The sequence below is a fragment of the Drosophila biarmipes genome, chromosome 3L (assembly GCF_025231255.1).
Source record: "Drosophila biarmipes strain raj3 chromosome 3L, RU_DBia_V1.1, whole genome shotgun sequence".
NCBI lineage: Eukaryota > Metazoa > Arthropoda > Insecta > Diptera > Drosophilidae > Drosophila > Drosophila biarmipes.
Window position 1 is genome coordinate 24291440 of NC_066613.1, and position 23592 is coordinate 24315031.

A 23592-nucleotide genomic window follows, 5' to 3' on the forward strand; every position below is an offset into this window, starting at 1 on the left:
AAAGTCGAATGAAAACCTTTTCATTCATAAGAACAAATCGAATGCGATCCACTGGAAAAGCAGGAAAAGCCAAGGGCAAAGGCAAAAACTTCTGCAAAGGAGAGTAGGAAACTATGGGTTTTCCTCTCTCTCTGTTGTGAAAAGGAAAGTGGCTTTTCCGGCTCTCTGTTTGCCACAGAAGCTGCAACCTCAACAAGTCCGCCAGCTGTTGCCGCCTGTGGATCCCGAGTGGATGCTGTTTTCCGCCCAGCTGCACCAGTTGCTTCTGGTGGAGGGCGTTTTTCCCCGGCTTTCCCCCGACTTTTCCGAACAGCTGTCGCTGCCGGCGTCGACGCCAGAAAGCTGGCAACACTTTCGACAGGCGCGCAGGAAAAGCCGACCGTCGACTTGCCGAGAGCTCTGGGGAAAATCGCGAGTAGCTGCCGCTCGAGTTTTTCGCAGTTTTTCAGTTGGCTTTCCATAGCGGCGCCGCACGCACGTGTCTCGGAGTTTTCCACCGGTTAACAAGCACAGAACTTTGCTATCGAATCGCCGGAAAATGTGCCGCTAAGATGAAAAATCATAATTATTTTCGTTCCAGTGCGGTTGCCGTGAATTTTTCGTAATATCAGTTTTTCCCAAATTGTGTAAGTTACCCAGGCCGGGATTTCCATTTCGGCTGGTCAGTGAACTTCTGGTGATTTTATTCGCATTTGGTATCTGGCATCTGTGCTCGTGCCCAACTTATATTTCATTTATGGCCGAAAAAGGTTTATCTGATTAGCATAATGGCCGCCACATCCATGGGGACACTGTGCCTAATGTCCTGCAAATTGTATTCGGTGTAATCTTCTGGGTGTGTACCATTTGATTGATGTGGGTAGAGCCCAGTAATAAGTGGATAAAGAACAAAGAAGCCGCTGCCCCAAAGATTAAGAAAGGATGCTCAATGGGAATTTAAATACGTTTTAAATGACTTGGCTGGACTTTCGCTTGAAAAAGAAATATGAGTCTAAGCAGAAACTTTGCATGGGCTGTAATTATATGTGCTTATATTTCACAGAGAAGGGATTAAGTGTAATCAGCTAATAGCAGCAGCCATTAAGACTGTAAAACAAAATTGTAATTAGTGGAAATTAATTTTAAAACTACTTCTCTCCCATAAAAATACTTCAAAATGTCACTAAAACCCTTAAACAAATGGAATATGTGCCTAAAAATAACATTAATATAAAAATTGAATTACATTTTTATTTATTTTTAAGGAACAAACCTTACCTCCTACTTCTTGTGGTCTCATAAAATATTACCAAAATCAATTCCACCCCCAATGTAATGGTTAGAAAACTTTAGCAATTAATGAAAGTTATGCCGCCTTTGAAATCCCCATCAAAAGTGACTTACAACTTTCCTAGACTTTTCCACTTATCTGCATTTTTGGCCAACTTTCTGCACTTAGCTATAAATTAACTAAGCATTTTTTATGATCAATGCGGCCACAAAAGTGCAATCCAAGGGCCAGACTCAACTGGCGACTGGGGAGCACTTTCCACTCTCTCAGGTTATGGCAAAGGAAATGCTAAATATATGTGTGTTCGCCCGCATGTCGTCAATGGACAAATAAACAATAAAACTGGGAATGAGACAACAAACATTGTTTGTACAAATGCGGCAAAGTCGTAAAAAGTGTTGTGAGCATAAAATTTGAATTTTTCGAGCAATGTACGGGAAGAACTGGCGTGGCCGTGGAGGGAAACAAAAAACATAAAGTAAACCTCAAACAAATGTATACAAAAATATTTTGCATTCTGCGCTAGATTTCCTTTCGGGGTTTCTTTCAACTTTGCCTGCTGTTCTTCTTTTTATGGCCCACAATAAATAAAAGTCAACTGGAGAAGAAAGGCCACGGCAGCCAAACAAAAGGTTGGCTTGCGAAAATATTTGCACAGTGCACAGAGGGGCAAACAAGAAACCCAGCAGATAGCGCAAAGTTTTCTAATTTCCCCCAAGGAAATGCCCAAAATACAAGCCTTTCATGTCAATACGCACAGCGAAAGAACTGACACAATGCATAAAAATTTCAATTTATGGCTGCCCGCAGGCTGAACAGCTCGAAGCAATTAGCCGCATGTGCGAAATTCTCGCAGCTGCCGAGGCCATAATGCGACTCAATTTATGCACTTGCCCGCTGGCTTTAATTGCCAGTCGGATTGTTGACACATTTAGCCAAAACAGAAGGCCAGCCCATCAATTGGGGGCGCCAAATAGTAGCCCATCGAAGGAATCATCAGTGCCAAGAGTCGTGGCCAAGCACTTCAATCCTGATCTCGAGCCCAATCCCAGTGGCGGTGCCAGTCCCAAGTCCATTGTGCGTAGAGCAGAACCTGAACTTTTCGGTTTCGCTTAAGTTGGTCAGCTAATTAATTTTTGTGCCAGCTGCCACCGCCAGGTTCCAGAGTCCCGGCCCCCAGATGAGACAGTAATTGTCCATTGTGGTTCGGTTTTGGCTTAGGAACGCCCAAGACGGGGCACGTGCCAGTGGCCCAAACCAATACCAATGGCCTGCGGCTTTTGGCCAAGACAAACTTCGGTTACATAGTCGGTGGGCTCGGGCTTTTGAGTATCATTTAAATTAATTGCCGGAGTTTAGCTCGCAAAGGAATGCAGAAACATCTAATGCGTCGGGCATTCAATTAATTAATACTAAATTCCTTTGTTTGCGAGAAGTTTAAGTGACTTCAGGTTGGCCACAGGTTAATATCATCATTAGTCAAACTGCAATGTGTTCCATAAGGAAGTTAATCATTAGCTCCTGTAGATATTAAAGCAGCTTATCCAGTAACAAGGAACCAGAGAGGTTTTTCTCTCATTAAAAGTTAAAAATTTTTAAAAATATTTCATTTAATTGCTGCCCAATTTCAGTTGACATTGCAAAGAAATATTACAAGTGCAAAGCATGCAGCTAATTAGTTGCGAACATCCTTGTTTCTTAAACTTCCCTCGTTATTTATTTTCCCTGAGGTCGTAACATTTAACTTTAATGCATTACGCATACGCCACATGGGCCGTGGGCCTTAAATCCCAGGCGTCAGAGCGTAAAATCATAATTCCTTATGATAATAACAATAATTCCCTTTGTTTAACCCAAAATAAGCGACGTGAAGGCTGCAAAGTTGAGCATTTGAGCCACATGTGTGCCTGGCAGAAATTGTCAACTTTTTTGATAAAGGAAGTGGGGACATTTTACAGCCTGTTACAAAGTTAAGGCCCCGGCAAAAGTTTTCCTCGCCCGTTTAGTTCATTTGTGGAGAGAATGAATAAATTCAAATGAGAACGGGTCAAAAGATTTATGCTCATTTCTTTGGGGAGTCTAGGAGACTGCCCAAGGTCCGATAAAAATAAGACGACCGGCAGGCGCAGACCATTCATCAGCTATCTGGGCACGTGATGGCGTACTAAAAGGGAAAATGGGTAAAACCCCTGATGGGATCAATAATTCACATTACAAGAGCAGAGCCTCGAGAATCGGGGGTTGAACGGGGCAAATACATATACAGTACGTATCTGCGGGCACTTGAAAGGTTGGATGCTGCGTAATATTTTCATGCAACATAGCGTTGCAAGGTCAAAACCAGAGGCCCCATCATAATCGCAAAAGTTTGCGTATATGCCATGCATGAGCGGTCCATAACCATATCTCGTATTTATATCACTTCCTTCCCCTGGCATCCTCGTGCTCAGTCGGAAAATAGCATTGCATAAATCTGGGCAAATATTACGTATACGCAGGCAGCGTCGTGCGGAAAAGCCATATCAAGCGCCAAATCATCTTGCCATCTGTCAGTGCAGCGCGCTCGCAAATCTCAGCCATAAATGATGATTGCATTTAAATGTTATTTATGCCGATGCGCTCTACCAAAAAGTCAGTGTGAATTATGCAGTCCTCGGGGAGCTTGTTTAATTAAATTAAATGCATCTGGCAAAAGCAAGGATGTCGCATCGCATGCGTTCTTGAGACGAGGGAAAATCACGAGCGGCAGTAAAATGTAGTACAGAGAGGAACCATTAGTGGATAAGCTTTTGCATTTTACTTAGTTGCTCAAACAATTTCCGAGAATTTAAATGCGGGACGTGCTGTTGTTGCTTACATACATTTATCGAAGCCAAGACTTATTACTAACATTTATCTAAAAAATAAGGTACTATCCATGAACTATCAGTGCCTTCAAAGGTGTCAAAAAGTATGCAAAAATATATATTTAGGAATTAATTACTTATAAAATTTTGTATTGCATGCTTTTAGGCTACTTTGCAAGTGAATTCAATTCTTTCTCAATTTAAAGAAAAATTGATTTTTTTCCAACATATGCAAAACAGAAAACTATTAGAAGTATCACCAAACGTTAAGGATTAAAAAGTTACTGAAGGCCTTCTTCCTACATCCTTTAACATCCCTTTCTATCTGAGTAGCTAAGAAATTGGCAGAGACACATTGTTTTCCGAACGCAAATGATTGCAGGAATCGAAGCTTAAAGCCGACGCCAAGATAGATCGAATGCAATTATTCTGATGGCGCCTGGCACAAAAATAACTATTTCTTGGCCACGCTCTTTAAGCCCGAGTGCTTTGTCTTGGGGGCAAGGGACTTTCACTTGGTCCTGGACTCCAACGTGGACTTGTTCTTCGACCGACACGCTTGTGAAAATAAACAAAGCCAATGGCAAAGGAAAATAGACAAAAGACGCGGCAGACAGCGGCCCTTAAAAGATTATAAAGGGAGCATGGTGCTGGCTCCGTGGGTGGATGTCTGATGGCCAGACAAACTGTTGCTCATGCCCCATGAAACATCGAGGCATCGAGCATAAGTGGAAGTCGTATCGTGGATGGCTTTCATTATTTCTCGTATTTTTTTGTATTTTTTGTTTCCAGCATTCTTGGTATTTTGTGTGTTGCCTGATAGCTGTCAATACAGAATCAGAAACAGTTAACAGGCAGCCGCAGCGCAGAAGTTACGATTCAGCATTATTCCTTTATGTTTATGTCCAGTTTTGTGGAAAGCTCTTAAAGAGCTCTTCTCCAGAGTTATGAGTTTCTTGTCCTGTCACATAAACACGTTTTCTTGTACTTCCCCCCCCTCGCAACAAGAAATAAAGTGCTCCAAGCTCTTAGATCCTGCCACAAGACAAATGGGATTTTTCAGCCAGGTCTCTAATTTACATATGCTTATCAGGCGCCCGCCAACCACATATCATTCCCACTGTCCAATTTCCCAGCTCGGGAAATCTTCGTGCAACAAAAGAAATGGGAATTGCAACGAGACAGGGCATCAACAAGCTTGCCAGGCAGAGACAGATGGCAAGTCGAAAGTTCGGGCAAAAAGTCGGGGCCAAGGGGTAAAACAAGGGGTAAAAGAGTGAAGGGTTTCCCGGGAACGAAATACTTTTGCGGCATAAACAGGAAGCACTAAGGACGCATTACCTGCTGTTGACATTTCGCAAGCAGCCAGGCATGGAACGTGAGGTCTTCGGTTCACAAAAGATCTAAGGTCTTCCCTTTCGCCCACTGAGCACTTTCCTGCTGCTATTATTGCAGCATGCTGGTCCTGCGAGGACTTAAAATATATCTGGCTTAATTAAGGATGCACAAAGCGAAATACACTTAGCTATTGACATTCTTGAAAAGCTTTTTGCCAGCATAGTGTCTACAAAAATATAACTATTAGTATATAATAATAGGTCCTACACTACACATTAAAACCTAAACTATTATATTTTATATCTGTAACGTCACATTTACAGATAAAATAAATACATTTGCCAAATACATTTTTTTATCCGTGCATTATTATTCATAGGAATCTCTGTCTAGATTTTATCTAGGAGTTTCCCGGGAAATCTCCTCACTTTGCCACATCTGCTTGAGGCCACTTGTGTGCGCTCTAACGAGGAGTGACTTGCACTTCAGTTGGCCATTTACCGAGCACCTTCTGCCACATTTCGATGGCCGAAACCCGCATGTCATTGTCAGTCATCGGGCGTCCTTGGCCATCTCCCTACCAACCTGCCCCAAATCCTATATGCTACATTGTACAGCAACACGCCTAATTCATTCATTTATTCATCGGGTGCCCGCACCTTTGCTGTGGCATCGTAATCGATCGCTCCAAACGATTCAATTGCACTCAGGTAATGGCATTAGACCAGCTTCTCTTGGCCAGCAATTCACCTGGGCCAACAAATCATTCTGTGAGTCATGCTGCAAAAAGCGACGGCTGGTGCACAAAAGAAAAAAATAAACGTTTGCCACTTGCAAGTCACCAAAATAAATGCTGGTGTATCGTTGTTGTGGGAAAATATTGTGATACATGCGACAGGTAGTCAAATCTATCTACATATTAAATAGGTATCAAAGAGACTCTAAGAAGTGAGGGAAATTTGAGGAATTATAGTGGGTAATTAAGCTTAAAAAAATATTTTTAGGTACTGTAAAATATTTTTAAACACCGAACTATTTTTTATGTCATTGTTTAATAATTTTTTATTGACATTTTTCCATGTCCTTTAATTTTAAACCCATTGAATTCAAAGAATTTAAGTCGTCTGGCCATTATTCTTGGTGTAAAATCTCTTTGTTGCTCTCGGAGGAGACCTGGCAATTTATTAAAGCCCAATCCCTCTTCCGATGCTCGGTGTTGGCACGTGAGAATCAGGCAGTTGGCTCGGAGAATAATGGCCGGATTGGCGACCTACAGCCTGTGCACCCGAAAATGCATGTCAATGGCCAAGTGGTGGGTGGCGTAAGCTGACAGTCACTGGCATTCACTTAGTGCCGAGTACTTTCCCTGGGCTCTCAGATGCTGCCAAGAGTGTTCCTGTTCAGGTTTCTTGAGCTTTGGCTTCTCCCTTAAAAAGTAACATGTCCGAAAAACACTTTGCCATTCGACTTCTCCGGGCAGCCACTCAGTCAGAGATTTTCCCCCACCGGAAAAGTCGCAGTGGAAAACTCATGGGGTGCTGAAAGGAGGTGGTGGTGCTGCTGTGTGTGCAAGTCTCGAGGACCCTCAAGTGCGTTACAGGCCACTTGGCCTTGTCTTACAGCAAATCTCTCACAATGCAGCCAACGCCATTTTTATTCAGCATTCCACATTCATTCTTATTCAAGAAAACTACTCGGTTCAGTGTAATTTTCTCGAGTTGCCTAAAGATACTTGACCCAATTTTTTTTCGAGCTTCCTCAAAAGAATTTGTGTCGACTCTTTAAGTTTCTTTTTTTCCCATTTTGGTCTTTGAGCAGCTTTAACTTAATTAAAACACTTGCTTTGATTCTGGCTTAGCTTAGTTGGTTGGTAGGTAGGTGGCTAAGGCATAAAAGCCCCCGAAACAATTCAAGTGTCCGACCGGAAAAGTGGAAATGGACAAAATGGGAAAGCAAATAGAACGCCAGTGGAAAAATTCCGAGCCACCGGGCATTCAGTTCAGTTCGGTTTAGTTGTAGTTGAGTTGAGTTCTTTTGGGCAGTTCAGGTGGATTGTCACTCCAAGGTAACCGAGCGTTTTGTAGCCGTCTTTTGTTCGCCTCGCCTTTGTCGTCGCACCGAAATTTGTTACCTCTTGGCCGAAAAGGACAAGAGCTGTGTAAATTTCGGGACTGGCTTTTGAATTCCCCTCTTCAATATGCACTTCCAGAGGGATGATGAGAGTGGCAATAGAGCTAGTGATGGGCTACAAGCAGTAAATATCACATTTAGTCTAACCAATGTGTTCTCAAATTTAAAGAATTGGTTAACTAACTTATTTAACTAAAAGTGTCTAAAAGTACGCAGTAAAAAACACTTCCGTATAACAACAAATCGTAGCATACCTTTAGACACCTTTATACGCCATTGCTCTTATGCTGTTAAACCCGCTATAAATATTGGTGCTTTTTGTAACCCTATGGTTAACGTCAACCTTCTTCCTAACAAGCCTTTTTAAATCTAAATCCTACAATTCCCATCACTATAAGTGCTCCTTTCAATCTGACTGCCTGGCTTTAATCAAGCTCCAATCAGCCCATGCTAAATGTAAATGCTCCGTAGTTCTGCTGCACATAAAGGGAGCCATAGAAATTACAAAAGCCTGCGCCATAAAATGCGAAAAACCTCAAGAGCGAACCAACACCTCCAGCAGCCCTGGGGAGAAAACTTAATTGCAGCGTGTTGAGCCTGGGTAACAGTGCGTATGAGCAATATAAAGCCAACAAGTCGGAGGTGAATTCAGGGGGCCATACGAGAGCAGCGAGAATGGGTGGCAGACTTCTCCCCAGAATGAAACCCCGGCTTAATACCAATACTCGTGGTCGACGTCGTGCTACCTACCACGCACTCGCTTTATGTGTGTGCGTGTCTCCGTGGGAAAAAACTAACAAAAATGCAATTTATGCTGCGTCCTCTGGCCGTGACGCGACCCCAAGTCACTGGGAATATAAAAACTGGCCATAAAATACGACAAACATGTTGCCATCACACGCATCATGTGAGAATACCATTTAAAATGGGTTTTAAATAGGCAAAAACTTGCTGGGGGCTGGCGAGAAACGAAAATAAACATAAATAAGGCTCAAGGTCAGGTGGTGGATGCATTGAGAGAAAATCCATTAATTTTAAAAGGAAATATGTTGATATTTAAACATAGGGCCAACCCAGTGCTATGTTATGGCGTATGAAGAAAATTACCTAAAAGTATGCTGCGAAAAAACATTTGACGTTTTGGCTCCAATACAAAATTGTTGTATAGTCTTAGGCGTTATTCGTTGTGGTTTATGTTTTTGAAAGATATGGTTGTATACTTTTTGGAGCGTTGCATAATGAAACAGAATTGCAATGATTTTCAATCCTACTTACTTGAAAACTAAAAGGTTTAAGAGCGGGCGTTTTTAAAATTCTGCAGATCCAAAAGATATTTCTCAGTGTGCCTGCTGTGTCCCAAATACAAATGGCGTTAACGTAAAAAATTTGTGTAATTTTCTAATGAATATTATTCGCACACACGCGCTGCGACGCGATGGCGAGGGCTATCAGCCCTCAGGTATGCAGTACAAAATTAACATTATCCCGCGGGCGAATGCGAAAACGAGAGTACCGCCCACAACCCTCACACATTGATTAGTGTGTATTAGTATGTAAGGCACGGCAGTGGCTCGGAGTTAAATGGAGCGTGGTGCGGGTTTTAATGCCCATGCCTCCCCTCTGATGAGGGGATCAGGATCAGGTGATGGTGAAGGTGAACGTAAACTGGGGCATTATGACTTACCCCCGAGGGCCTGATGCCAGAATGAAAAGTTATCCAGGCAGACGGAGCTCTTGGGGAAAGGAAATATTATTCTCTGAAAAGTATTGAACAGCCCGAGGCGAGATTCTTTTTTGCCAACCGAAAGGTAGGGCACAAAAGTTTGGCACTTTTTAATTGCGAGTTCTGCATTTCTGCCGAGAAACTTTTTAGGCAAATTAATGAAAAATGCCTGGGAAACATTCCAAGCTGAGCAGACAGCTGGGCTTTAAATTCCTAAAATGTACAAGGCTCTGCCAGCATTATAGATTACATTTCGAATTTTTAGCAACTTCAGCCTAAATGTTGCCAAATTTATGCATTAATTTATGCGGCAGCAGTATCAGCAACCGTTTCCCCCAGAGCCAAAGGCAAACAATTGGCCATGGGCAGCTGGTTGCGGGCAAGTCATTTAATTTTATTATGACATAGCAGTTAAAATGTTTGACTATGAAAAATTGATGGTACTTTTTTGGGGCTTGGCACAATTTTTTGCTGTCGTCTAGTCGCCGCCCCAAAAAGGCGTCTGGAAATTCAGTTAACGCCATTATGTTTTTGCCCTTCGACGCACACTAAATGTTGTTGGCTGACGGCTTGTCCGCCGAATTGATGGCGCTTTAATAGAAAGAAAATTTGGGGAAATAAAAACCGTCGAACCGCGAACCACCAATGGACGTGGAAGCGGCAGCAGCAGGTACTTGATAATAAATTGAAAAATAATATTGAGCAGACTTTGCCCGAGTTTTTCTCCTCTCGATTTCTTTTGGTCCTTTTTGGGGGATTGCCTGTCATGTCCTCGCCATCGAAATTCGCATTCGTGGCCACGGCGACATGAGGACGTGCTCACCACAAGTGCCTGGGATTTGTATCAACGCTAGAATGGCGTGTATATACACTGGGGTAAAAATTTGAACTGAAAAATTAATGTAAGCCAAATTTTATTAACAAAAATAAAGTATTATAAATAAATCTTTTTGTAATAAATGGACTATTGATATTAAAGTCTGAAAAACTTAATCAAAAAATTAAATACAATATGAGAGCACATCAAAAATCTTGTTTGACAGAGGTGGTAAGAAGTGTAAGCTCCCCTTTTACAAGAGAAATCTACCTTAAAATATGTTGTTCCTTTAGTGTTCAAATTTTGTAAAGTGTAAAATTCGGTGTCAAGATGCAACAGGAGATGTTGTTTGGGAAATAAGATTCTCTCTTGAGGGTAGATCTCCTTGCACTCGAATTTCCCCCTTTTCTTAAACTTTTCTTTGCTAAATTTGGTTTGCTTGTTAGGTTTATATGGCAGCAGCGGATATTATTTTCCTTGTCTGACAGCCAGCATTGGAAAGCGGAAAATATAGACGGAACAGAAGAGTTTCCGCTGTCGATAAGCTGGGTAAGAAATAGGACTACTATCCACCAGCCCCAAGAACCTATAAATTCTTGCTTCGACGCGGTTTTGTCTCCAGCCCCAAGCTACATTCAATTTATGGGCAAAACAGCTGCTGTGGAAAAGCGGAAGTTGATTGCTTTTCAAAAATGAAATTAAAATTTTACTGCAAGCCACATATTTGCTATTGGCTTACCCGACAGAATTTTAATGGTCGCAAATGAAGTGTTACAATTAATAGCCAATAAACTGCAAAATTAGTTTCAGCTTTTATGGTTATTCCGTAAAAACATGAGGATAATTAAAAATGTTCAAAGCTTAAGAGCTAAGCCACTATATACAATTTATACTTATTAATTTTTTAATAGTTTAGGGTGCTTGTGTGTGTAAAAAAAATATTTAAGAAATTCAAATTACATTTAAGAAGTTCATTAACCCTAAAAAGAAATGGCCACTTAACTTGGTGATTACTGCGGCTTTTAATTGCCGGCGCATAATAAATTTGGATTTGCTATAAACGCTTAGACTTTAGAGTTGTCAAATTGTTAATTCACTGAATTCAATTATGGTGGGACTATGTAAACTTCATTATAATTAAAAAAATGACCATGAAATTATGTTAATTAAAAATGTTTTGACACTCGCAAAACCATTACTAGAATTTAAGTGAATTTGGGCGTCACTGCTTCTGATTCTGACAATACACTTTGTTCCCCATCGCCATCTGCACTCAATCAATAAAAATGCTACATTCGCCAGCCAGCCAGCCAAATATTTTCTAGAAATAAACCCATTGTCAGCAGTTCATGTTCATTCATAACAAGTAGGTGTGAAAAATTCTATTTATCGCTGTCCAGCTTTCTGTCTCTCGCCGGCCCCATAGAGGTGTCATAATTTATTGATATTTTATAGGGCGACAGACAAAGAGAATAATCGCTGGAGAGCCGGGGCTTATGCTGCTAATCAACTGCCGATTGCCGATGGCAGGTAGAATTTCACTGTAATAAACATGTCGATAAGCAATAAACCACCGATGGGATGGCCTACACCCAGCACACAACAATAAACAACAAGTCCGATAAGCCGGCCAGATTAATATCATATTCCGATACTCCGTGGGCCATGGGCAAACAAATTAAAATGGAAAAGTGCCAGCTCACACAAGTATATGATGTGTGTGGCAGAAGGCGGCTAAATTGAAATGAATCGCTGAGCCAGCATTATGCCATATGCCACCGTTTTGGGCGCTTGTCGATGAGGCGGGGATAATGGTGAAATAATCGAAGTAAATGGCGTGACACTCGGCGGCATATTCGTAAGCACTGCAGTTTCAATTAACGCAGATTGAAGTATTTATTCGCTGGTTTCCCTCCAAGTGCGCAGCGATAGTTTATCAATCATATATTCGCATTCAATTTGGCCTTTATTAGGCACTTCCTAGCGATAAATGGTTTTTACGACCTCCGGAATAGGCCAATATAATTTTATTTGACGTATATGGAAGCCATTTAAAAAGCCCACTTCAATTAAACTGAATAATTGAGGTCCCGCCAAAGGCAATTATGTAATGTGGCCCGCCATTGTCAACAGTTTTAATTAATCTAAAATAACTGAAAAGTGGGAGGGAACTGCACAGGAAACTAATCAGTGCAAAATAACACAGAACAATGGCCGGCAAAGTTGGCTGCAAACTCGAGTTGTGGCCTAAACAGAAGGGCAATTACTTTGACCTGAGTGAAGGCCCGAAAGGATACCTCGGATTAGTGTTCAGTACTGGCAGCTTTGTATTAATTGAAAAAATCCGAAATTATTTCAAGGTTTTTAGAAAAATTATTTTGCTCTGGCTTACTCATCTATTTTTAATATTTTCTACTTTGCTTAATTTTAAACAAAAAAATTCTTGAAAATTGTAAGCTCCTAACAAATTACTTATTATTTTCATTATTTTTCTACAGCAAATGTTTCCCTTAAAGCAGACTACTTTTAAAAGGAAATTATTTGTGCTTTCAGCACTACACGTGACTGCTGACACAAAGGGGATTTTCCGGGCTTGGCCCTAAAATATGCAGTAGTGTCCCGTGTTTTCCGCTGCGGCTGCCTGATTGTCAAGTGACGGACAGCCGTTGACATGTTTGCTGGTGATTCCTGCGCAACCCACTGCTCCACGTCCACTATACCACCCGTACCACCCACAGAAACGACCCTATATTTGCACCTGCTGAGCCAAAGCGCCATGTGAACGCTTAATTACAAAATGCGCTCCTGTTTGGGCGCAGACTTTCGGGGCGCCTTAACTCGGCAAATATTTGAGTGAGGCGCCGGCAGAAGCGTTGACACTCGCCATGTTGACACTTTCCGCCCACAAGGACCCACATCTATAGTCAGCGGGGGTTTCGGTTTCGATAAAGCCAGCGTAAAATCAATGGGCAAATAGCCGCAAACACAATGGCCGCCCAGGCGAGTACAAGTAATTGGTACAATTTCACTCCGGAGAAAAAATAAAAAAGGTTTTGAAAACATTTTTTTTACTTACTTATAAATAATTATAAGCTAGCAAAGCCAGACTTATTATTAATTTATTATTATCCATAATCATAAGACACAAGTTCTGTTTCAACTTCAAAAACATTTTTTCTGGAAACATTTCTTTTAAGAATCACTCAGAATTTCTCTCTCTGCACCCTACTTCAACTGCATTAAGAGGCATAGCAAATAACGTGGTAAGCAGCGTAGGATTCGAACCATCCCATCTCCATCACGGGGAGGGGCTGAAAATATGAGGGAGCAAACAAAACAGAATTGTAGCAACACAGAAAGCTTTTAAGAGCCCTCAGGAAGGCAGAGCAGTGCCTTGGGCAAGTGATAAGCATATGTGTCAGAACAAAGACGTTTCCTAATGCCCCTCAATCTTATCTCCAGTCGCTTAGGGACCCAAATCAATGAGCGGCAGCTGTCAATCAAAGTTTCGAAGAATTACCCGGCTAATTGAAGCGGACCCACTCAATAATGGAGATATTAATTCGCCGAAAAAACCCGAGCTCAAAGAGCCCAAACTTTTGGCAGCAAGTATTGCCCACGCAACTGGGCACCTTAATCAGTACACAGTTCAAGCGTAGAGAACTGTGGTGAGAACTTTTCAGAGGGGTAAATCGAAGAGGAGCCGAAAACAAGCAAGAAACACCAAGTGCCAAGGAAGTTAACACAGAAATAGTAAAAAAATAAGGCCGAAGTGGGAATTTTTCGCAACAAGCCACAGCAATTAGGCAGCCAGAGAAGCCAAGAAATTTCCACATGCAGAGGTCGAAATGAAATTGCCGAGCGGACGGAGAAAGTGGAATGTGAAAATGGCAAGTGGAAAATAGAGAATTAGAAAGTCGCCCCTTGGCCACATCCTAAACAAGAAGAAAAGTTGCCGGTAAAATGATTTTTCCAATTTTCTGCACTTTTTTCTCGCCTCTGTTGTGGCATAAACCGCAAGTCATATTTGATTTTATTTTTGATTGTGTTTCGATGGCTGGAAAAAAATTCCATTTAAAACGCAGTTTCTAGTGCAGCTGCACAGAAAGAAAAGGCTGTTCTTGCTAAAAATCGGCTAAATCTGCTCAAAAGTAGGCAGCAAAAAGCGGACTTACTAAAATGAAATATATTTGTTGCATACTTTTAAACAACTTTTTAGGTGATTTTAAAACCGTATTGATTTCCTTGTCACCTTCGTGACTGCTGACCTTTTTTTCTAGGGTGTACGGGTTTTGATTGGCTGTTTCGGAATATTGCCCATACGCCGCCTGCGACCATGACAAGTGTTCAATTATACGCTCTTAGTTGTGCCGCCATCGCCCCTTCAGCGTCCTTGATGATGGTTTCCGGTTTTCTTATTGCGGCTTCCTCCATTTTTCTCCCTTTTTTCAGCGGGAAAGTGAGCTTTTCACTAAGCAGAAACTCAAATGTTCGAAATGTGTGCGTGTGAGAGCCTCAAAACCGGATTTCCGCCAACCGAAAAAAACAAAAAAATCTAAACTTTAAGTGAGCCCGGGCAGGTGCACGTGGCCGTTGTTACCGTTTGGCATAATTTTCCACTACCATCCCCAGTGATTCCCCGGAATGCTGGAAATGTGTGCCAGAGCTTTTCGTTTCATAAATTCACAGCGCTTCTAACCGCACACGAAGGGCTCTCCGGGGCTCTTCTGGTGCCTCCATCCTGGCAAAGTATTTCCGGCCAGCGAAATGAGCCAGCTCACATGATGGCATGATGGCATTCCCATCCACCGAGGGGCCCAGAGACTACACACTCGTACAGTACTATGTTCTCATGCTCATTATATGGCCGAAAGCCAAAAGGAAAACAGGGATATTCAGTGCACTGCTGGCTTGCGAGGTCCTGCCTTGAGGACAGGCCAAAGATGTAATTGTACTTGGCCGGAAAATGGTTGAACCCAGCTCGTTGGGTACATAAAAAAATACAATGGACTTGGGTGTAGTGCGGCTTTATCGGGGCAAGAGAAAAGTCAGTACATTTAAAAGCATTGAAGCTGATTTCGTATGAATGTGTAAGGAATATGTATATAATAAACATCATTTGTTTCTATTGTAGGGATCTTAAAAAAATGTAAAGACAAATCCTTTAAGTTATAGGTAATAATAGGCATCTGTATTCAAAAGTTACAAAGAGTTACAAAAGTTACAATTAAGATAACAATTTCTCCTCCATTTCCCCCCTTATTGACTCAACTTTTCCCATAACTCTTCAACCCATTCATAAAACGACTCTACTTTAAACACATTACCACCGATACCATTGGCAGATAATCGGATAGGGTCGTTAAAACACCGTGTTTTGCTAATGGGCAAACCACAATCAAAGCCCACTTTGTATGGCCATTTGCAGTTGGCCAACTGTCAATGGGGGCGTGGATCTGTAATTAAAATGGGGCGGTGGAGGGAGTGGATCGCGGTGCGGGGATGATTATGTGATTCCATTACGCCGAACCGGGGGGTGGCATTAATAATGCAGCTGGCGATGGCTTCATTAGATCGTTTAAATGGATGTTTTGTTGTGTGGTGTTGTCTATTAAGCGGCAAGTGTTGTTCCTCAGGCCCCCCTTTTATTCCGGCCTCCCCGCCCCGTTTTGGCCTGCTGTCAGCTGCCATGGCCAGGCAGTTAAGACGGCTCCTCTAGGCCTCGCCCCCCCCCAAAAACCCCCTAAGATATTCCGCTGTTTCTGTCACAGTCAACAAGTCCCCGCATTTACGTGACCGGCCGCAACTTTAACGGCCTCCAGTCCCTTGGTCAGCCGGCACTTGACACTGGTAGCCTGGTAGCCCACCCTACGTGGGATACATGAGTCCCAGCCCATTGAAAGCCCCCGAAAACTTCCGTAATGGGCGGCATACGGTGCGTATTAGTTACATTAGTGGCGTCCAAATAAGACAGTGGGACATTTGTTTATTGCTTTACTACTGCGTGTTTGCCTGGTATCCTGCTACAAAATCCAATTCAATTATAAGCCCTGACCGCATGTTGGAATTAGCCAAACATTTGAGGGCCTGCCTTAAAGGCACTGGTTGTTCCCCTGTAACACCCAAACTGTGTTACTTCTTTGTTAATTCAATAGGCATGACAAGGATTAATTATCAATTTCATGGTCAAATATTCCATTTATAATTACTTGGGCCCAGACAAAAATGCTTATCCTGCCCAATTTTTGCCAGTCAGCATCGCACGATGCCCTGCCAAGTCGCAGGGCATAAGTCCAATCTAGGCCAAAATCCCCTGGCCGAAGGACTTAATCACTGTAATGGAAGTTAGGCCGGCTTACAAAACCAAGAACCAGATTTTGTGCTTGAAGGCACAAACAAAAAAAAAGCCGAAAAACAGGACAAATATGAATGGAAAATGGAAGATTTTATTATCACTTCAAGGCTGACAAAATATTTGGGGCTCATTTTCATTGTACAGATTTATTGCCGGATAAGGGCAGAACACTCCGGAAAGTTGTCACTTGGCTGACAGGAGGGAAAGTTACTTTTAATTAAATGATACTGGCACATTGCAGCTGCAACTGCGGTTGAGCAGAGAGCAAAAGTCGAGATATTTTCCTTTGAAGCGCTGGGCATTCTCCATATTTCCTCATTTGTCTAATGGAATTACGGTGACGAGGAATGCGTGTGGGACCCAGAGTGTTACACTCAGAAAAATTGTTATTAAAAAACAGATATTACTTTTCTAATAAAGTGAGTACACTTAAATGTTGGCACAACAATAAAAAAGTTTAAGCCCCTAGGCAAAAAGTTTCTTAAATTAAAAACAAATGTTCAAAAATGTTAAAATCTAGAGATACATTTTGGCTAAGTGTATCTTGTAAGCCAGTTCCTTGCCTGCTACTGCCACATCGTTTTGCCCACAAACTGCTGAAATCATATGCTTCAGCCGGGCCACTGGTCGTATGCGTAATATTGATTACAAGCCCTGGCCTTGTTTTCTGACCATTTCGCCCCGAATGGTAATGACATTTCTTTGTTGATTCGTTTGGAATCATACTTATGACCTGCCCTGAACTTTAGCACTTGCATGTGGCATGCAATGCCTGGGAATTTGGGGAATGGCAAAGCTTAAATTCTGATAAAATTAAACCACAACGGCAAGCGAGAGAGAGTTCATTTTTTATTCAACTAACGCCTTTTGTATATTTGCAGGTAGCATTTTTGCCACGCAGCTTGCATATTAAAGTGCTGGACTTTCCGAAAAAAGGGAATTTTAATGAAACGACAGAGGCGCCACGGGGTCCAGTGAGTGGGGCAGCCGGAGAGGACACGGCGGTCAATCAAACGGAGTCCAGGAGCCAGAACATCCCGCCAACCGACGACCATTCGACCATCTGACCACCGGACCAGAACCAGCTCATCATTGACACGATGGTCACGAACATGTCGCAGCCGCATTACTGCGGCACAGGCATCGATGATTTTCACACAAAGTGAGTGCTACGAGGCCGTGGGCCCACGCCCCGGGGATGTCTGCATATTAATTACTTTTTTAAATGTAATTTGCATAATGATTCGCCAGCCATCCGGGGCGCACATAATGAAATCATGTGTGTAATTGCCTACGGCCAAGGTGGCAAAGGCTAACCAAGTGCATCTAATGCGGGAAGGCAGGGCCTAACCTTTGGCTCACAAAATACTTGGAAAAAAATTGAATAGAAATATTGGTTTTATGGATGGGGAGTAGGATTAATTTTTCATGCAAGATTTAACAGCATGCAGACATTTTCATTTTTTGTATAGCACAAGTCCAGGCTATCTCAGATAATTTGTGGAAAAAATACTTTGTCTGAGGCCAGCTTTATTTATCTTTAATTTGTCGTTTCTATTTGAGTGAGCAATTTGCATGGATGACTTCATTTAAAGGCTTTTACTGCTTTTGAGTTTTCTTGTTTTAAAGTTTTTGGAAGCCAACGGAATTACGGAAAAATGTAACAAAAAAATGTGTCAAAATTTTGACCCTCCTGTTAAAGTTTCATTTTAATGTAGAGTATTAGAGAATTCAACCGCAAACTCATAGAGGCATCCCACTTCAAAATCGGGGTCGTATAACCCGAGTTATGGAATCTAGAAGTGCACTTTTGGGGACCCATTCTGGAACCCATAGGAAATACGAAAAAATTGAACATGAAAATGGGTTAAAATTTTGACCATCGTAAAAAATAAATATTTTAATGTAGAATTTAAGGGGATTCAACTACAAATGCATAGAGGTATCCCACGTCTAAATCGGGATACAAGAACTCAAGTTATGGAATGTACAAGCGCAGTTTTGGGTTCCCCCTCTGGACGCCCTTGGAAATACTGAAAAATCGAACATGAAAATGGGTCAAAATTGTGACTTTCGGGTCAAGAGTATATTTTGATGTAGATCGTTAGATAATTCAACTACAAACTCATAGAGGTATCCCACGTCTAAATCGGGATACAAGAACTCAAGTTATGGAATGTACAAGCGCAGTTTTGGGTTCCCCCTCTGGACGCCCTTGGAAATACTGAAAAATCGAACATGAAAATGGGTCAAAATTGTGACCCTCGGGTCAAGAGTATATTTTAATGTAGATTGTTAGATAATTCAATTACAAACTCATGGAGGTATCCCACGTCTAAATTGGGTTACGAGAACTCAAGTTATAGAATGTACAAGCGCAGTTTTGGGTTCCCCCTCTGGACGCCCTTGGAAATACTGAAAAATCGAACATGAAAATGGGTCAAAATTGTGACCCTCGGGTCAAGAGTATATTTTGATGTAGATCGTTAGATAATTCAACTACAAACTCATAGAGGTATCCCACGTCTAAATCGGGATACAAGAACTCAAGTTATGGAATGTACAAGCGCAGTTTTGGGTTCCCCCTCTGGACGCCCTTGGAAATACTGAAAAATCGAACATGAAAATGGGTCAAAATTGTGACCCTCGGGTCAAGAGTATATTTTAATGTAGATTGTTAGATAATTCAATTACAAACTCATGGAGGTATCCCACGTCTAAATTGGGTTACAAGAACTCAAGTTATAGAATGTACAAGCGCAGTTTTGGGTTCCCCCTCTGGACGCCCTTGGAAATACTGAAAAATCGAACATGAAAATGGGTCAAAATTGTGACCCTCGGGTCAAGAGTATATTTTGATGTAGATCGTTAGATAATTCAACTACAAACTCATAGAGGTATCCCACGTCTAAATTGGGTTACAAGAACTCAAGTTATGGAATGTACAAGCGCAGTTTTGGGTTCCCCCTCTGGACGCCCTTGGAAATACTGAAAAATCGAACATGAAAATGGGTCAAAATTGTGACCCTCGGGTCAAGAGTAAATTTTGATGTAGATCGTTAGATAATTCAACTACAAACTCATAGAGGTATCCCACGTCTAAATCGGGTTACAAGAACTCAAGTTATGGAATGTAGAAGTGCATTTTTGGGTCCCCCTACTGGACGCCCTTGGAAGTACTGAAAAATCGATCATGAAAATGGGTCAAAATTGTGACCCTCGGGTCAAGAATATATTTTAATGTAGATTGTTAGATAATTCAATTACAAACTCATGGAGGTATCCCACGTCTAAATTGGGTTACAAGAACTCAAGTTATGGAATGTACAAGCGCAGTTTTGGGTTCCCCCTCTGGACGCCCTTGGAAGTACTGAAAAATCGAACATGAATATGGGTCAAATTTGTGACCATCGGGTCAAGAGTATATTTTAATGTAGATCGTTACATAATTCAATCACAAAATCGTAGAATCATTCCACTTCAAAATCGGGGTCTTATAACTCGAGTTATTGAAACTCAAAGTGTTGGTTTTGGGGTCCTATTCTGAATGCCATTGGAATTTGGAAATAAGCAAACATGAAAATGGGTTACATTTTTGACTACCGTAAAAACAAATAATTTTAGTGTAGATTATTAGAACGTTCAACCACAAACTCATAGAGGTATCCCACTTCAAAATCGCGATCGTAATCCTCGAATTATGAAATCTCAAAGTAGGGGAGAATCGAAGGATGAACAAATAAGTTATTATAATAAGCTTTGTTTTTCTCCAGTGACTTAAGGCCTTGTTTTTTTTCCGAACAGTTACAAATACTTCCACGGCTACTTCTCCCTGATTGTCTGCATCCTGGGCACCATTGCGAACACCCTGAACATCATTGTGCTAACGCGCCGCGAGATGCGCTCCCCCACGAATGCCATACTCACGGGTCTGGCAGTGGCCGATCTGGCCGTGATGCTGGAGTACATACCCTATACGGTGCACGACTACATCCTCAGTGCCCGGATGCCGAGGGAGCAGCAGCTGAGCTACAGTTGGGCCTGCTTCATCAAGTTCCACTCGGTGTTTCCCCAGGTCCTGCACACCATCTCCATTTGGCTGACAGTCACCCTGGCTGTGTGGCGCTATATAGCGGTGAGTTATCCGCAGAGGAATCGGATCTGGTGTGGAATGCGGACTACCCTGATCACCATAGCCACGGCCTATGTGGTGTGTGTCCTGGTGGTGTCCCCGTGGCTCTACTTGGTCTCGGCCATTGCCAAGTTCCTGGAAACCCTGGATGCCGATGGCAAGACCATTGGTTCGGTTCCGCTGAGTCAGTACATCCTCGACTACAATCGTGAGGAGGAGGTGACCATGCAGGTGATGTCCAGTACGACGCCAGATGTTTCCTGGGCGATACCAAGTGGGTCGGCCAATGGGACGGCAGTTAGTCTGCTTAGCCTGACCACAGTGATACCTCTGACGACCATCAGGTCGGGAATGACCACCGCCTCGGCGACGTTGGGTGAGCGAAATGTCACCGTCTATAAGCTGTATCACAGTGCTTTGGCGCTGCACGATCGCCAGTTCCGGAATGCCACCTTCCTGATATATAGTGTGCTGATCAAGCTGATACCCTGCTTTGCCCTGACCGTACTATCTGTGCGGCTAATTGGTGCCCTACTGGAGGCCAAGAGAAGGCGGAAAATCCTGGCCTGCCATGCGGCCAACGACATGCAGCCGATTGTCAATGGCAAGGTGGTGACCCCCACTCAACCCAAGAGCTGCAAGTTGCTGGAGAAGGAGAAGCAGACGGATCGCACCACGAGGATGCTTCTGGCCGTCCTGCTGCTCTTCCTGGTCACCGAGTTTCCGCAGGGCATCATGGGTCTGCTGAATGTCCTCCTTGGCGATGCCTTCTTCATCCAGTGCTACCTAAAGCTGAGTGAGTAGCCCAAGATTGGGGCAACCTTCTCCCTCTTCTAGTTTTCTGTAAACCGTAATTGCTTTATTGGCTATGATAATTGACTGAATTTATGGCTGGTGTTTTCGTGGGCCCGTTTGGCACAGCCATCAATCATACGCACCGTTGACTACCATAATTGCACCACAAATTTAAGGCTTCGATGTTCGCCTGGCCCTGACATGTTCAAGGAGTACAGCTCGTTTTGTTTAGCTAGTACACCTAAAAATATATGTTAAAACATTATTAATTAGGATATACAAAATATTAAAGATAAAATGTTTAAACAAATACAAGGTTTTTTGTATATTCCAAACTTTGTGTTGCCTTTAGTCCGAAAATAGAATTTGTTTCCTAGGAGTGGGTATTATTCACATTTGCGAAAAATAAATTACAAATTTTGTTTATTTCCTTTCGGATGAGAAAAGGTTAATAGCCTGTTAATACAATTCCTTCCGGATGAAAAGGTTAATGAACCTGGTAGAATTTTTTTTATTCTCCTGATTTATTTTCCCAAGTGTAAGGGACCATAAAAACTAGTCGGCCTTGAACTTCGACTGACCCCCAGTGAAACCCCGCCCACAGATGGCGTGTTGGTGGTGTCCGGGCACTTATGGCATTTCGACTTTTCCCCCGTTTCAGGTGACCTCATGGACATCTTGGCGCTTATTAATTCGAGCATCAACTTCATCCTCTACTGCTCGATGAGCCGCCAGTTCCGGAGCACGTTCGCGCTGCTCTTCCGGCCGCGCTGGCTGGACAAATGGCTGCCGCTGTCGCAGCACGACGCCGACGGGCGGGGCGTGGGCGGAAGCGGCGGCCTGGGCGGATATGGACGCCAGCGGCTGCTGCACACGGATGCCGTTAGCAAGAGCATGGCCATCGATCTCGGGCTGACGACCCAAGTGACAAATGTGTAGCAGGAGAGCAGCGGCCGGGCGGGCATGTCAACCGCAGCCGGCGGAGGAGGAGGATTCGGAGGAGGAGGCGCATCTGCATCGGTGGTACTGCCACTGGCACCATCGGCGACTGAAGTTGATGGATGCCCCGATGCCGCTGTTTCCACTAACGACATCAGCCTGGTGGAGAAGCTGCACCACCAGCCGGTCCAGAAACGGGCCACCACCATGCCCCCTAACCACCATCGGAGGCGTCGCAGTGGCAGTGGCACCAAGTGCATCTGGCCCACCACGGACTGGCTAAGAAGGCTGCGGAACCAAAAGGCCAGGGGGGACACTGAACCCGCCTCCGATCCGCAGGACATAGAGCTGGCCAAAAGGCGCAGTAGTGTCCTCCTAATGGTATTACTGAGCAGCTCGGATGAGGTGAAGGCCAAGGCTGTTTTGGTCAGTGAACAGCCGCCCAGTCCGGCGGACGAGGACGTGGAAGACGCCATAGATGCCCTCTGGCTGTGAGAGGTCCTCACAACCACCCCTTTTCTATGCCCTGTAAATTATCCTACTACCCACTAATATTTAACTACCGTGTACAGACCAATTAATGCAACAAACTGTCCAGCGCTGCTTCCCCCATTTTCCCGCCAGCGTTGTCTTTGTGGATCGAGAGCCCCTCTGCCGAGGCTTCGCTCTGCTGGAAAATCAAGGGGTATGCCCCATAGGGACGCCCTGGAAGCAGCCTGCCACATTTTGTGACCACACTTGATAAGTGATATACTTGACTAAGTTTCGACCCCTAAATAGTTGTGTAAGTGCTAAGCATCTTCAGATACCGAAAGGAAAACGAATTAGCTATAGTCTAACTATTGATTAAGAGATATTTATAAAACGTTTCGAATGGCAAGAGATTTGAGTTCTTTTTCTATTGAAATAAATGGTTTATTCGATGGTAACAGAATTGTATGTATTTTGAAAACTAACTAAAGTAAGTATTCACGAATCTCAGAAGGAACTCTAGAAGAATCCTAGAAAATGTATTTTATGTTTATAAGGTAAATTACATTTTCAGGAAATTTAGTTGTCAAAATATTTTTTAAAAAATACTGTGATATACAATGTAAACAAATGTTTTAGACGTTTCATTGGCTTTTTCATTTAAATGTATTTATCTTAAAGCTCTTTACTAGAGGACTTTAAGTATGCAATCGGTTGCACTTGGCTGCCCAGAATCGCTATTTCATTTCGCCGTTGAATTTAATTTTCGTGACATT

General features: G+C 42.8%; 1 protein-coding gene across 1 annotated transcript; it reads left to right on the top strand.

Annotated features, from left to right (window-relative positions):
• The first annotated feature begins 685 nt into the window (after window positions 1-685).
• On the top strand, window positions 686-23279 carry LOC108035598 (G-protein coupled receptor dmsr-1). The gene is given in 4 exon segments (XM_050886317.1): window positions 686-835; window positions 17361-17641; window positions 20284-21407; window positions 22068-23279. Coding segments are annotated over 3 exon segments (1959 nt in total). The 5' UTR covers window positions 686-835; window positions 17361-17579; the 3' UTR covers window positions 22841-23279.
• The last annotated feature ends 313 nt before the right edge of the window (window positions 23280-23592 follow it).